The sequence below is a fragment of the Mytilus galloprovincialis genome, chromosome 10, assembly GCF_965363235.1.
Source record: "Mytilus galloprovincialis chromosome 10, xbMytGall1.hap1.1, whole genome shotgun sequence".
Taxonomy (NCBI): domain Eukaryota; kingdom Metazoa; phylum Mollusca; class Bivalvia; order Mytilida; family Mytilidae; genus Mytilus; species Mytilus galloprovincialis.
This window is the reverse complement of record NC_134847.1, coordinates 66,548,608-66,563,976: the sequence shown is the minus strand read 5'-3', so window position 1 is coordinate 66,563,976 and position 15,369 is coordinate 66,548,608. Positions and strand designations below refer to the sequence as shown.

The 15,369-nt window shown below is 32.8% G+C and overlaps 1 protein-coding gene across 4 annotated transcripts in view; it reads right to left on the bottom strand.

Moving 5' to 3' along the window:
* Positions 1-12,632: 12,632 nt before the first annotated feature.
* Positions 12,633-15,369, bottom strand: part of LOC143048161 (runt-related transcription factor 1-like) — a 42,468-nt gene continuing 39,731 nt past the window's right edge. For all 4 annotated transcript variants that reach the window (XM_076221669.1, XM_076221670.1, XM_076221668.1 and 1 more), the window contains exons 5-6: positions 14,970-15,074; positions 12,633-14,659 (exon numbers count right to left, since the gene is read on the bottom strand). In XM_076221669.1, the coding sequence (XP_076077784.1) occupies positions 13,809-14,659; positions 14,970-15,074 (956 nt within the window). In that variant the 3' untranslated portion in view covers positions 12,633-13,808. The remainder of the gene's footprint in view (positions 14,660-14,969; positions 15,075-15,369) is intronic.

The following is a 15,369-nucleotide window of genomic DNA, read 5'->3' as shown; positions in this document are numbered from 1 at the left end:
ATGCCATTTAATCCTGTGTAAAAGCAGACTGTGAAAAGGGTACCTGAATTAACTGTGAACAAAACATGGCTCCGACAATTTGAAAGTGGTAAACATCCATGGTCACATTCCACTGTCATCCATGTGAAAGGTCTAGTTAGCTATTAAACCAGGTTGCATCCACTATTTCTACATAAGCAAATGCCTGTACCAAGTCAGGAATATGACAGTTGTTATCCATTCGTTTGATGTGTTTGAGCCTTTGATATAGCCATTTGATTAGGAACTTTTCGTTTTGAATTTTCATTTGAGTTTGCTATTTTTGTTATTTGACTTGTTATTACACTTTTAGAGCATATCGTAGACTATATACAATACTCAACAGACTGTAATCAGAAATAGTTGAACAATTTCGAGAAGAAATTTATGAACAATTAAGAGGCTTTCGCAAAGCATTTTTATCCAATAGCAAAAATGCTTACTGTGGAATTGGATTACCTTAGCTGTATTTGACAAATTTTTGTCGGACTTAAGGGTCCTCAATACTCTTCAACAATATTTATTTTTGTAAAAATATGGAATTACAACAGAACTAGATTACCTTAGCTGTAATTGAAAATTTCTGTCAAACTTAAAGGTCATCAATGCTCTTTTCATATTCTCCTTTAAAATGTCACCTTTTTAACCAAAGCTTAAATTTTTAACGGTCAAGTTTTATTCTGTTGAAAGATTTAGGGACACCATCATCATTAGGATGACAGGTATGGAATATCTTTGTCACATATTACTATTGATATGTTTTCCACTTGTCGCAACCACAATCATTTCCACTTGTCCTCAACTGTTAGTTTCATAACCGAATGCGAATTCAATCACTGGATTCATGGTGGACCAAACATTCTCATATAAATATCTGCCGCAGCAGATTTCGTATCGTGTTTGTAAAGATTCCATGATACGTTTGTTTGAGATTATATGTTATATTTGGGCAATATCATTTCCATCTTTTATCTTTTGTATTGTTTCTTCAGAGTATCCTCTATCCTGAAAAACTGTTTTCCTTTTCAAACTTTGATACTCGGTCATATTTAATGTTCTAATGTGTGACACGTGCATTTTTTCCTATTATACCTTCCATAAACGCTGTAAAACGAATCAGTCCATTTTGAGATCAACTCAGTTTTATCCCGTCTTTGCTGGAAATCGTGTTGTCCAAATGGAGTGTTTTTCTTTCTATTTAGTATTTTGTTAACTACTGCTTATATCCAAGGTTTCTTGTCCTTCTTATGGTCTTTGTTCGATCAATGGTTGTTGATTGCCGATTTTAAGCGTTCACTTGTATTCAACGAAGATGAAAATGGGATTACACTATATAAATGGGGGGTCATAAATTTGGAGCGCACAAAGCATTTTTCGGGATTTACCTTCTTCACGAACGCTTTTCTCTTACCCAAAAGATTTGAAAGGCAATATTCTGTAACTGTCTGATTTCCTGAGTAGCTCAAGAAAAAGATTACAAAAAAAAGTTAACTGAGATCATAAGATAAATTTCAAACAAATAAGAATAGTCTTAAGTCATGAACATTTCAGTTTATCTTATGATCAATTTATATAATTATTTAGTATGGATAGTAAAATATGAGATTCCTCATTGTGGACAAATTCAAACAAAACTAGGATGATAAGCGTAATAGTAATAAGTATGTGGAAAAATAATTGAAAATTGAAAATTCAGAGCTAACAATAAAATTATCCAGACATGCATTCAAGTGACTGTGAAGTTTATATAAGTAAAAATGGTTGTTGAACTTTCAATAAATGTTATCAACATTTGATAATCTGTTTTTCTTATTGGTAGTATTTCTATCGATCTCGATTATGTAGCTTTTGTCAAAATATGGTGCGTTCTGTATTATAATGTTGGCATTATCATAGTATTACGTTTTCTGGTCAAAGATTGCCCATTTGAAGAGAGACATATATGATATAGTACAGTTATATCGATCTAATTTTACTTTGAGGGTATATAAATCCACGCTCGAGCTGTTAGTTAGGGAATAGGTTTTGACACAACTCAGTGTGAATATTAGTTGCTGTATAAGTGTTAGGAGGTTAAATTACAAGTAATATAGTACACTTTGAATATAAACTGTATCGGGAATATACAGAACACGAAGAATGATCCATTTTTATTTATTCCTCTTTGCAGTTTAAACAGGTGATTAAGAAAATGAATATAGTAACATATGTGCACGATTTGGTTAAAATGACTTCTTCGTTGGTTTTTATGTTCAAAAAATTATCAAAGGTACCAGGATTATAATTTAATACGCCAGACGCGCGTTTCGTCTACATAAGACTCATCAGTGACGCTCAGATAAAAAAAGTTATAAAGCCACACAAGTACAAAGCTGAAGAGCATTGAGGATCCAAAATTCCCAAAAGTGGTGCCAAATACGTCTAAGGTTATCCATTCCTGGGATGAAAAAAAACCTTAGTTTTTCGAAAAATTCAAAGTTTTGTAAACAGGAAATTTATAAAAATGACCAAATAATTAATATTCATGTCAACACCGACTACTTTGTTTCACATTGACAGCCATTTTTACTTTCAGATCTGCAACAAAAAAGAAGTAAACACCAGTAAAAGATGACTATGCTGGTGATAGTATAATTTACTGTAGATATTAGTTATCATACTGGGGAGATGCTATGGTATGATCGTGTTTCTTTGAATTTCATCAAACACTAAAATTAGTAAATGAACTATATTCAACGGGCACAATATGTTTGCACCGTGTTTTTTTACCTATAACGTGAAAGAACATTTGCACTCCAAACATGCGTAAAACTTTGATGCACCTTGATTAAATCCACAGGACATTTGCAAGAACTTAAATACGTCAATGATAAAGCTATGAAAAGTCGAGGAAGAACATTTTCCCGCCAAAATTTCAATAGCAAATATCTCGAAAACAAGCACATTGACCTATATATTTTTGTTGCACAATTGGTTCCTTAATAAAACCGCAAGCGTCCTTTTAAAAAGGCGCAAACGTCTCGTGTCAATTCAGTTGTGATGGTGTCGATTTTAATAAGATTAGTACGTGAAGATTTTGAGAATTTTAATGTAGGACTATTTATGACAGGCCTTTGAAATCGGTAAACAAAAACTTCAAAACAAATTGCCAGTATATGGACATGAAGTTTCAAAGTGCATTTGTCATTCTGTGTTTTTATTTACAGAATCATGTCTTTTTTACAGTTAAACTATTTGAATCTACGTAAAAAGAATATTGCTCATGAATATTTATAAGGTACCTGTCAAAACAACGTGTAGTGTTATCCTTTGACATCACAACAAATTCATTACCGCCTAAAGACATTGGAAGTTCATTCATGCGGTTGGTCAATTCGCTTGGTGACGACAGTCACGTGCAGATAGCCCGGAGTCGGTGCATAACGAGCAATAAACTTTTACATCATTACATGTACAAAACTTGGTGTATTAGGCATATTATGCAATGCAATATGCAAATGCGCGTACAAAAATGGGGAAATACATCTCCATGATTAAGGTAATAAATCATGACAATTTTATTTTGTCAGACGACCAAAACAACAAACATGCATTAGAACACAATTTTTTTAATGAAATCATGATGTACGTATAAGGGACTTTCCCTATTCAAGTTATTAAAACATCAGGTTTTGTTTTGCTTAAATTTGATCAGAATGATGTTTTCGTTTTCTTATAAGTTTATTTCTAGTAATATCATTATATTATAAAATAGATAAATTCACAAAGATGAGTGGACCTAAATTTTGATATTTTTTTAAAATCAAATATACCTGTCATCTATGAACGAAGCACTTGTCTAGAACAACGAAAAAAAATTGACATAAATACTAGATATTTGTACCAAATACGAGACATTTATATTGCCAAGCTCAGACAATGCACCGAAAATCATATGATCTAAATATGCAAATGACCTTCATTTCAAAGAAACTTACGACAGACATTAAAATTGATGTCGCAAATGTGATAAATTGGACATAGAAAGAACATACTATTTAAATATGAATGTATGAAATCATATACTTTACAATGTAGACACATTAAAGACTTGAGAAATTTATGATCACGAACTTGTTAATTCAAACAGCAAACGTCTGAAAAGTCTGAAAAAGTTCTTGTAAATTGGACATAGAAATAACATGCTATTTAAATATGTATGTATGAAATCATATACTTTACAATGTAGACACATTAGAGACTTGAGAAATTTATGATCACGAACTTGTTAATTCAAACAGCAAACTCTGAAAAAGTTCTTGAAACACACTTTATTCTACTTGGAAATTTTTCTCGAGTTAACACGAGGATAGTACTATAATTTCACTCAACAACCTTAAAATAATAAAGATGTGTAAAATTGTGGTTTTTGTGGTTACATAAGTAATAATTTAGTACCAGTTCACCTTGAGATATTAGTACCTATCGTGATGTATATTACTGTCACTTATCATTTGAGAGTCATTCCTTTTACTCGGCTTTAGGTGATAATACGAAAAAAGAATATTCAATTTAAACAAGTCTTTTTATAAAGCTGCACAGTGAACGTTTAGAGAAAAGGAAGCATAGCTGTTGATAAAGTGCGATAAAAATTAGAATTATTATAACAGTTTGATAGATATAAATGTCAAATTGCCATGGCTTAACGTACACAAGAAATTTAGACAATATAAAAAAGAAGATGTGGTATGATTTCCAACGAGACAACTATCCACAAAAGACCAAAATGACACAGACATTAACAACTATAGGTCACCGTGCTGCCTTCAATGCATATTTGTATACGGGGGTAAAGTATATACAGGACAGAAAAGGTAATTTCAGGGTAAAACAATGGCATGAAAATATCAAACTAATGAAATCATAATAACACGATTTAGGAAAACTCCACTTAGTATACAAGTTTACATGCATGGTCTGGAATATCTTGCAAACATTCAAACTTGTGTTTAATGTTGTGTATCCTTATCTGTAGCCACGTGATTTAATGCATACTACAGGATAGATAACCCTTTCTAGTGAATACTTCTCGTGTTCTGTTTTCCTCATTTCAACATTCATGTTATCTACATAGTTCCTTTAAAACTTTTAGTGGTTATTTTCAATGCCAAAAAGAACAGGGTTATTAATAACCACAGACCTTCGACAACAAGCTTAACACATATATACGACCATTTAAAGTCATCGTGGCATAACAAAACTGTTTGGATCCAAAGGATAATTCTAAATAAATCCCTGTCCTAGTTAGGATATATCTAGTTAGTTTTCTAACAAAATTTACAATGCGATTAATTTTGAAACTTTGTATGTATAACACTATTTCAATAAGGGACTTTCGTGAGGAGTCGCCGTATATATATATTTTTTTATTTCGAATGTGTTCATTACTGTCTTAAATCTACTCAGACGTACAGCTGCCGATATTAGACTGTTGACCAGCATATGCATGATACCAATCAGTTGTAGTTTATGACTGTTATCTCTAACGTTTTCTCACTCTTCGTGTAAAATTGTTTGATATTATTTGTATTTTGAAGTCTTTGATCTCCAAATGAAGAATGATTGTTCCGGTTCTAAAAGTCACTTTCAAGTCTTGTGACAATAACAACATATTCTTTGAAAAATGATAAGAAAATCCTTAATCACGTTTATTTTCCCGCCTGCTTGTCTATCATGACAACATACTCATGTGACAATTAGAACAATAGTAAAACATGGTCATGTGACGGATCGTCGTGGTACAACATGACCACGACGTTTATCAAACAAAGTCAATCTTTTGTTTATATTCATGACACTTACACGAAACAAGGAAGTTTTCAACATGCATGACCAATGGTCATTGCTGAATTTTAGTTTTTTTTTTTTATGTATCAATAGACATCGGATCATAACTCAAAATTTGCTTAAACGAGATATCTGCTCCACAAAGGTTTAAACCGCGAATTAACTTATTCATCAGTCAAATGAAGTATTAGTGTTCCTCCTACAACTTGTGGTTTGCCAACACAGTATTGTTTCTGGTTTCATGTCTCCTTTTAAACATCTAAAATATATATATAACTTGATGTGGTATGGTTACTGATGAGATCAATATCCACATAAACCAAAAGACCAGAACGGGAACACTCTGGTCACTGTATGACAATAATAAGCAAACTCAGGCATAGTTAGCTATAAAAAGCTCTGGCAGGTCAAAATGTGAAACAATTACAAAGAGAAAAACAAGAATGTGTCCATAGTACACGAATGCCCCACTTGCACTATCATTTTTTATGTTTAGTCGACCGTGAAATAGGCGTCAAAACTTTAATTTGGAATTAAAATTAGAAAGATCATTTCATACGGAACATGTGTACTAAGTTTCAAGTTGATGTAACTTTAACTTCATCAAAAACTACCTTGACCAAAAACATTAACCTGAAGCGAACGGACGCACGGACGGACGGACGAACGAACGAACGAACGAACGAACGAACGAACGAACGAACGAACGGACGGACGGACGGACGTACGGAGGCACAGACCAGAAAACATAATGCCCCTCTACTATCGTAGGTGGGGCATAGCAACGGCATAACAAATACTAAAACTAAAAATTAGAATATAAATATATAAAAAGGCAGACAGCAAACAACAGCATCTACAGAATACAGGCTTGGTTACTGTTGGTACAGACACATAAACAATACCAACGTTCAATCCTCCTCTAATATAACTTAAGACATTGTGTTACAGAATAAATTAAGAACACACTATATAAATCAGTTTGACAGGATTCTATTGGAAAGCAAACAAACAAACAAACAAAAGTTGAAGCATCAATCTGAGAGAACAAAAAGTTATTGACACTTAGTGTTAATGGCCAATTTAAACTTATAGATGAGTCGTGTTTTGCAAGACTTAAATATAGATAAATGCAAATCAACGAATTATGTGTAAATAACCTGAGAAAAGCACGACCTAGTGCGATGTCAAGATTTAAGTATCGATAGGATATAATCCTTAAGTGTTAATAACTTCATAGCAATACATATTTTGTCAAGTTTCAAAATTATATATTCTTTTTATAAATGTTAGCACCGATTAAGAAACTATTCAGAATGTTACTACAGTACTGTATGTAATTTGCACAACCTCAAAGAAGAGGTTTCTTCACAGGATCAATAAGTAAAACATTAATCTTATCCATATCTACTTGCTTTATAAACAACATCGCCGTAAACATTTCCATACATTATCATTTCTATAATGAGGTTGCAACAGGTAACGCAATACTTTCAGACCAAATATGTGTATTCGTATGAAAGAATTTAGTTACAGTTAATTTGACAATTTGTGGTGACGATATAATAAAAATTTACCACTTACATATAGATTAAATTACGTTCATTGAATCTTAATAGTCACGTTGCACACGGGTATAGCGAATGTAGGAAGGGGTCAAAATCAAATTTCCGTCCAAAAAGAATAAAGTAAATAAGTGAATCAAGTTTCCTCGGAGATCACTATTTTTTTTATTTTACTTTTTACGTCAATCCTATGAATTGTCAATGTATATTTTTTTTTACTTTGCGTGTGTAGATATATTTTTCTGTCCGTGACCATATATTTCTTCTAATATTCAGTAGAATGAACCAAACAATGTTCGTAACTAAGAATGTCTTGTCTGAAACTGACTCGTATTCGCTGTGATTCAAGGCTCCGTGTTGACGGCCGTACTTTGACCTATATTGGTTAACTTTTACAAATTGTGACTTGGATGGAGAGTTGTCTCAATGGGACTCATATCACACCCTCTTATATCTCCTTACTCGAAGACTGTTAATGAAATCATAAAGCTTGGATCTGAAACTAGGTTGAGGAACTAAAATAAAGCCTGAATACATAATGTTAACGATCCTTCAGTTATGCCACTGGATATATACATTGAAAACAAGTACGCAAAGATTTCTTTGAATGTGATGGTTTGTCTTAGCACCAGCTGACATGCATGTGTGTCAAATTGCATTAATAATTATTTATAAACTGTTGGGTAATGCTATTATCTAACTCATACATGCTTAATGATAATTAGCCAATCTTTTTGAAGTTGTCTTTGATCTACAACTCTTCAAACTAAAGCAGAGAAAATCGTGACCAACTTGATATTTGCATATTGGTGATATCTTTGATAACGTATAATATAATGTCCCGAAAAATCAAGCGATAATATAAATGAAAGAGCATCATCACGTATAACGAATATATATCAATTTACCACATTAAAACTGGATTATAATTATTTCAGTTGTCTTTCTAAACTTGTATCTTATCGTAAGTAAGTAAACACGAAGTTGTATATGCACTAAAACAAAATATCTCTCTAAAACGTTACATCCTATTCAAAACGAGGTGAAAAACTTGGATTTTGTTTCATGCTTTTAGCCTTGATTATTTAAGTCAGCATTGTGTTGCAGGAATCATTTGAGCGCTGGCACAAAAAAAATGATGTAAGGTCAGAAAAGTCCTAATATTCCATCTTTGGACACCTTAAGTCTAGATCCGTAAACTTGCATCTGTTAAGCCTCTTTATGTTTTTATTTTTCGTTGAATTATGGTAATTTATATTAAAATGTTCATGACTTGTACATGACTTTAGTCTTGGAGATCATGACTGATTTATGCAATTGCGAGTACTCTAAGATCGCTACTTCAGGAGCAGATCCAGCCAATTTCCAAAACAAAGGGGTTGGGTTTACAACCCAGGATAAAGGGGAGATTCAAAACATCTGTCGCGGCCCCATTTAAATGCATTGATCGTCCTTCAAAAAGGGGAACAATTCCCCTTGATCCGCCTCTGCATTTGTGTCTTTTGTCTGTATTGTAGTTTCGTTCTTGTGCTTCGTTCAGATCTGATAAGCTGAGCCTTTCTAACTGATTTACAAGTTATTCTTTTGTTTTGTTGTAACACCACTGTCCCAGGTTGAGGAAAGGATGAACGCTAAATAACATAATTAACCACGCAATAATCAATATATTCCTGTCCTAAGCTAGGTTATTATTGGTACTGTGTGTCTCTAGTTTTCCCTTCATGCCGTTGATTTTTTCGTTTGAATTCTTTGACGTTTTGGCATATTGTGTCTTTCAATCTGACTATATGATATGAGGTTTTATCATTGTTGAAGGCCGTACGATGACCATTTCATTTGAATATAGTCGTATTGGCAATCATGCCGCGTCTCAATTTTTCGTAACACTCATTACGTTTTGTTCCTTTCTAGTCCTAAATGCTATATTTCCTGAATTATTTACATTTTTTTCAACAAGTATTTTATATAAAGCACACTAGTCTTTTTTCCCATCGATATGAGTACATATAATAGTACTTTTTGTAATAATGTCAAAGATTAGAATGTGTGTTTTAAAATAAAGGCAGAAACAATCATTCTCTTTCATAAAGGACATTTATTGGTTTAAGATGAATGTTTGATGTAATAGATGGTTAACTGCTGTGTTCGGTTGTATTGGAATGATAGTTGTTATACTTGCACTCGTTTAATTGTTTCGTACTGAAATGTTAACTTAGTGCACTTTAGAGAAAATAAGAACAGGTGAACTATGTTTACTCTTGTTATGTAACAAAGATGCTTGATAAAAATAACTGAAAGGTTGATATTTCCCATAGCATTCCTGTAGTTGATAGACATATAGTTTTAATAATGGTTCGTTTGAAGAAACATTAACCATTGAAACTATGATCTGAAAAGTCCTTGACGTCTTTTGAATATGTATATATTTAGTAACATGTTGTTAATGCTTCATCTCTCCCGCCACTGCTGGAACCTGTTATGGTTTAGAGCCATCGCAATAACAAGCTACAACTTTATAATGTATAATTTAATATATATATATATATCAGTTAATGAATTCGTAATGGTAAAACAAATAATTATATGGATGTTTATCCTGTGACTAAATGTTACGGTTATTAATTCATTTCATTTCATTTTTATTGTGGCATGTTTATATTACCGTAAGTAAACTATTCTGGTAAATTATGTAAAATTATTGCTAGTTACAAAACGAATTAAGACATCATCTGATAATCAAGATGTACTTATTGAGTCCGACGAGAACACAATAGTTGTTTTACAAAGCTATTTGTATCGTATCATTTTAACAACAGCTGAACTGCGACCATTTTAAACGAGTTCAGAAGATATCTTCATCTACCTTTTTATAGAAGAATGCTTGATTTGATGATCGTCTAATGTCAGCTTTTGTGGACCTTTTCCTTTTTGAATTCCCATAAGAGCTTGTTTTTTAAAACATTTTTTTTTCTGCAAGATACACAATGAAATTTACATACTCGAACTTACATCATAACATCGTTCTGTGCAGAATATCTTATTGTGTACGATTTCCACTAGTAAATTCTTGATGAAATTTTATGAAACATTATGCAGCCCAGCCATGCATTTACTAGATATACTGAGGAAGATGTGGTGTGAGTGCCAAGGAGACAACTCTCCATCCAAATAACAATTTATCAAAGTAAACCATTATAAGTTAATGTACGGCCTTCAACACGGAGCCTTGGCTCACACCGAACAAGAAGCTATACTAGGTTTGTTTTTTTCCTTCTAAATTTAAGCCATGATCTGTGACTGTTTTAAAAATGCATGACATTAATTATATTGATATGCATAATTCTGGCTATAATATGTCTGACACCAACGTATATGCATACATGTAAGTATACGTGTAGTACCGGTGTTTTATAAAATTTATCATAGCATTTTTAGGGGTTGGAAAAAACAGATATTTTGGTTCAATTCAATTGCACGCAAGTTTGCAATCACGTGTACATTATAACGAATAGTTAAGCCACTGGGGATTTTAGCTTTATTTTCTAACATAAATATTACGCTTTCTGCAAAGGTTCGTCATAATACATTTCTCAACTCAACAAACAAGTTTACGCCACAGCACATTGCAAATACATTCTTTTTCTTACGGTATTGGACACCTTTACACTTACCCGTATTGCATACCCTTAACTTGGTGAAATTTTGGCCGATATCAGTCTAGGGTTTTTCATACATCGTTTCCAGCATTTTAAATTTGTTTATAAATTGGAAACTTAATTTGACTGCTTTGAGGATCGTAGTTGATATATTTTGTCCAAAAGTTAATGCTTTTATACTAGAAAGGTATTGCTCTGCATATTGAAACGTAGTGTGTTTTCCACTGATGTCCAATTTTTCTATCAACATGTGTAAAGTTCTCATCTGTTAAACATTTTCATGGATTAATTATTTTAATTTCAATACCTATTCGAACATGGTTATGTTTGTGATAAGAACCCTCATTAACTTATCAAGAACTATCCTATCCCCAAATATCCTTATAAAAGTGATCAATAGACGTGTATCTAGTTTATTGTGAATCACTTATGTATCATTACTATGACGAAAATAAAACTTTGAAATGATAAGCAGTCGGAAGACCACTTGTTCCTTGACGTCAAATAATGTCCTAAAAAGACGGATGACTGACGGAAAAGACAGATGCATCCGGATCAAATAACTAAATATTCATAACAGTGTTGTTTACTCGTAAAATATGTTACATATGTGATATTCAACCTTGGAGTTAATCATCAGAACAATATCCAAAAATAAAACGAATCATGTTCATCCGAGGCAAAAATAAATTGTGTTTATGTATTCGTCAATCTTTTTAGGTTGCCATTCTGTAATGTTTTGTAACACCAGTTTGTTAATATTTGAATTCCTTTTTTACTTGTTTCTGTAAAACACATTATTTATGCTGGTCACAAGTAATGTATACCCATCCTTTTAAGTAAACTGATTTAAGAATCTGTAATCTATACAAAACCGAAATTCACTTGTGTCTTTTTTTCAAATTACTGAAGGTACATCAGAAATTGTGTCTAGACATAACTTTGTGATACACTAAAGTAATCTTATTAAATTTGACATCATATTTTACAATAATTACGCCCATTATGTTAAAATATTAGATCTCAAAACCTATATTTATATTGACAAACGTGTTCTCAGTGTCATTCCATAAAGTTAAAAAAAATATATATCGCTATGATCTACGTCCCATTCTAGATTAGATTACGAATTATAATATACCAAATTCAAGTTCTGAATTTCGTATGTGCAATTCATTGACTGGCATTGTTAGCAATCAAAGAAGCTGTAGGAACTGTGATCCTTGGGGGATCGACGACAATTTGCTAATCTTAGAGTGGGGAGTTGAAAATATTATCTGGCCCAGAAAATGAATAACTTTGCACTAGACAGGAAAATGTGGAAAATATAGCATTAGATGAAATCTGTAACTGTCCTTCCACTACACTCATTAACAGTCCACGTCAGAATATGAATGGTCTTCCCCTTATAATCAAAAGATACCGTTAGTCTTCATATTTTTTCCCATTATTTTTTTTGTATGATTATTGTTTCAATTTTTTGTTGAATGTATAGTAGTCAAATATAAGACAAGTAAATGAGGAAATGAATTAAAACGCAATACACTGATAGGAAATAAATGACATCTTAAGTATAAACATTTGATTTTATTACAAATAGACATGTCAACCACACAATAGTGCGATAAAAGTACAAAAGCTTTAATAAGAATAATTTAATGAAGGACCATGGAATAACATGACATTGTAAATAGATCCATTTTCGTGGAATTGATTTTGACATTCGTTTAAAAAAAAAAAGAAGCTTGAATCCGAATTAATCAATATTTGTTCATGGAAATGAAACTTTAACATACATTATGTCATCAAATTAAGAAGACCCGTTTCCACGAAAATGACCCTACTCACAACTTTTAATAAACAACGAAATGGAAAATACTTGCAAGACACAAATGTGGAATTTTCATGGTAAAAGTAAAAAAGTAAAATAAATGCGTCAGTTTTCTATAATACAGCTCGTAAAATGACTTAGCACTGATATGATTTCAAGGGCATACAAATATAAATAAGCTAACAAAACGTCAAAAAAATTGACGTGAAATGGAATAAATAAATAGAACTACAATCGACAATGGAAAAATAGCTTTCCTTTCATAAGTTTCATCGCCAATCTTTGGTTTATCACTGATTAACTAGTAACAATGTCTTCGATGTTAAAATAACATAACACTTTTAAAAGTTAATTAATACGTCCCATCATATCCGTTTCATATACCCAATCCTGCTTCTTTTTATCTCCAAGAAAAATCCATAATTAGAACTATAAGTATAAATATCGAGATCAACAAATTGCGTTTGGAAATGTACAACATCTCAGAAAAGTTAACAATCTCACAAAGGTTTTCTTTTTAAAGCTTATTATGGAAAATGCTTTACAAACGTTTACAACAAAACAACTTATATGTAAACAGATCAAATGTTCTTCCAATGTGACCAAAATATCTCCATGACTAGCATTATAATGTCTTTTCCCCGTATACCGAAAATTTTCTCCAAAATCGCCGCTCAATCGTCTTTCAAAGTCTGAGATCACTGAAGAGACAACCATCGATAATATAAATGCACCAACACATAATGCCTCTCTCTTGCGCACTATTTTATGTCATCACATGACACCAACTCCATTCGGATGCCAAACATGGCTCTCCTACAAAAAATGCACATACCCCAGGGTATTGTACCAACGTCGCTAAAAATCGTTGCAACGGTTAAACATTGCTACTGGTAAATTCGTCTAGCAAAGTCAGTATGGCCTCCAAACGGACGAATCTGTAACCGCATCATTTGGTCTAGGTGGGGTCCTAGTTGAATCAGCTGTGGTGTCCATTTGAGTAATATTTCTCCTCGAAATCACACGAGATCTTTCATTAATCGAACTTGAAAATCTATGATCTTGTGTAACTGTATCAGGAATCAAACGAGATGGAGGTGATGGTGGTAAAGGTCTTTCTATTCGCATTGGAACATCAGACGATCGTCCTCCTAGTACTTCGTATGTTCGGACCTCTCCGGATGGAACGTAGAGACTAGTTTGATACTGTGGTGGAGAGGCTAATGATAAATGTGGGTAGAGAAAGCTAGGTGGAACAACTGCGGATGGTGAACCACTGAGAAAAGATGGCGACATCGTCGTTGCTGGCGTCAGCCCTGATAAAAGATCGTGGGTCATCATTGATGGTGGTCCCAATGATAAAGTTGACATATCACCTCTGCTGTCTCTAAATGACTGAATATGTCTGCTTTCTCGTAAAATATCAAGATTCGATGACGCAGAATATGGTGGGTTGCCAAACATAGTAGCAAGACTAGATTCGCCAGAATAACGTTCGGTCATTCTATGTTCCGTTATTCTTACATCAGCTGTATATCTAGGTCCTAACATTAATGGAAGGTCTGGCATACGTGAGTCAATCGACCGAGAATTAAACGGTGTCATATGATCCATCCGTTGTGGGTCGGGAATTGTAATTGGTAGTGATCTACTGTTTGATACAGGGACTAAGTCTAAGTGAGATGAATTGTCCTTTGAGAATTTTTGATCTACATTTATAGAATCTATAGATTGAGATGGAGGTGGTGGTGTCATATCGTGACCTAAAAAGAAAAAAAGTATATCAATTTTAAAAGGTTATCATTTATTAATTATAACTAGTTTATGCATCGCTCAATGTAGTGCTAATGAAATTTTACAACACATTCCACTTGCTAACTGATTCTTAATATTGTTCTTATATTTCCTATCTAAATATAGATCTCAACTGTTTTAAAAGCTATTTCATGTATATAATGATAGAGAGGTGTCCATGCCATTGTAACCCTGTTTTCTAAGTAAATACTGCATAATGTCAAAAAGTTGACTAGTTCTCTGAGCAATAAATTTAACTGTATATTGATATCATCATACCTGGTAAAGATGCTGTGTTGATAGGTTGTTGTTGTGTGAATTGTGCAACAGAAGAATTAGTAGTATAAACTGGATCATATGTGCCCCATGGACTTCTTTTTATATCTGAAAAACAAATAGTAATGTTATTTGATAGGTGACGGAATTTTTTTTGCAGATCTTTACCACGTTAACTAAATGTTTAACATGTAAACCAATGTGTTGCCTTATTTCATTGGCATCGGCGCTCAGTACAAACTGTACTTCGGTCAACGCTTTTACACCCCAATGAAGTTACAAAAAGAAGCATTCTGAAGTAAATTCTGCCACTCGAAAAATATTACAGCATTTGTTCTTGACAGAATAAATGGTATGGTATATTTGTTCAAACAGAAACAGATATTATAGTAATGTTTACAAG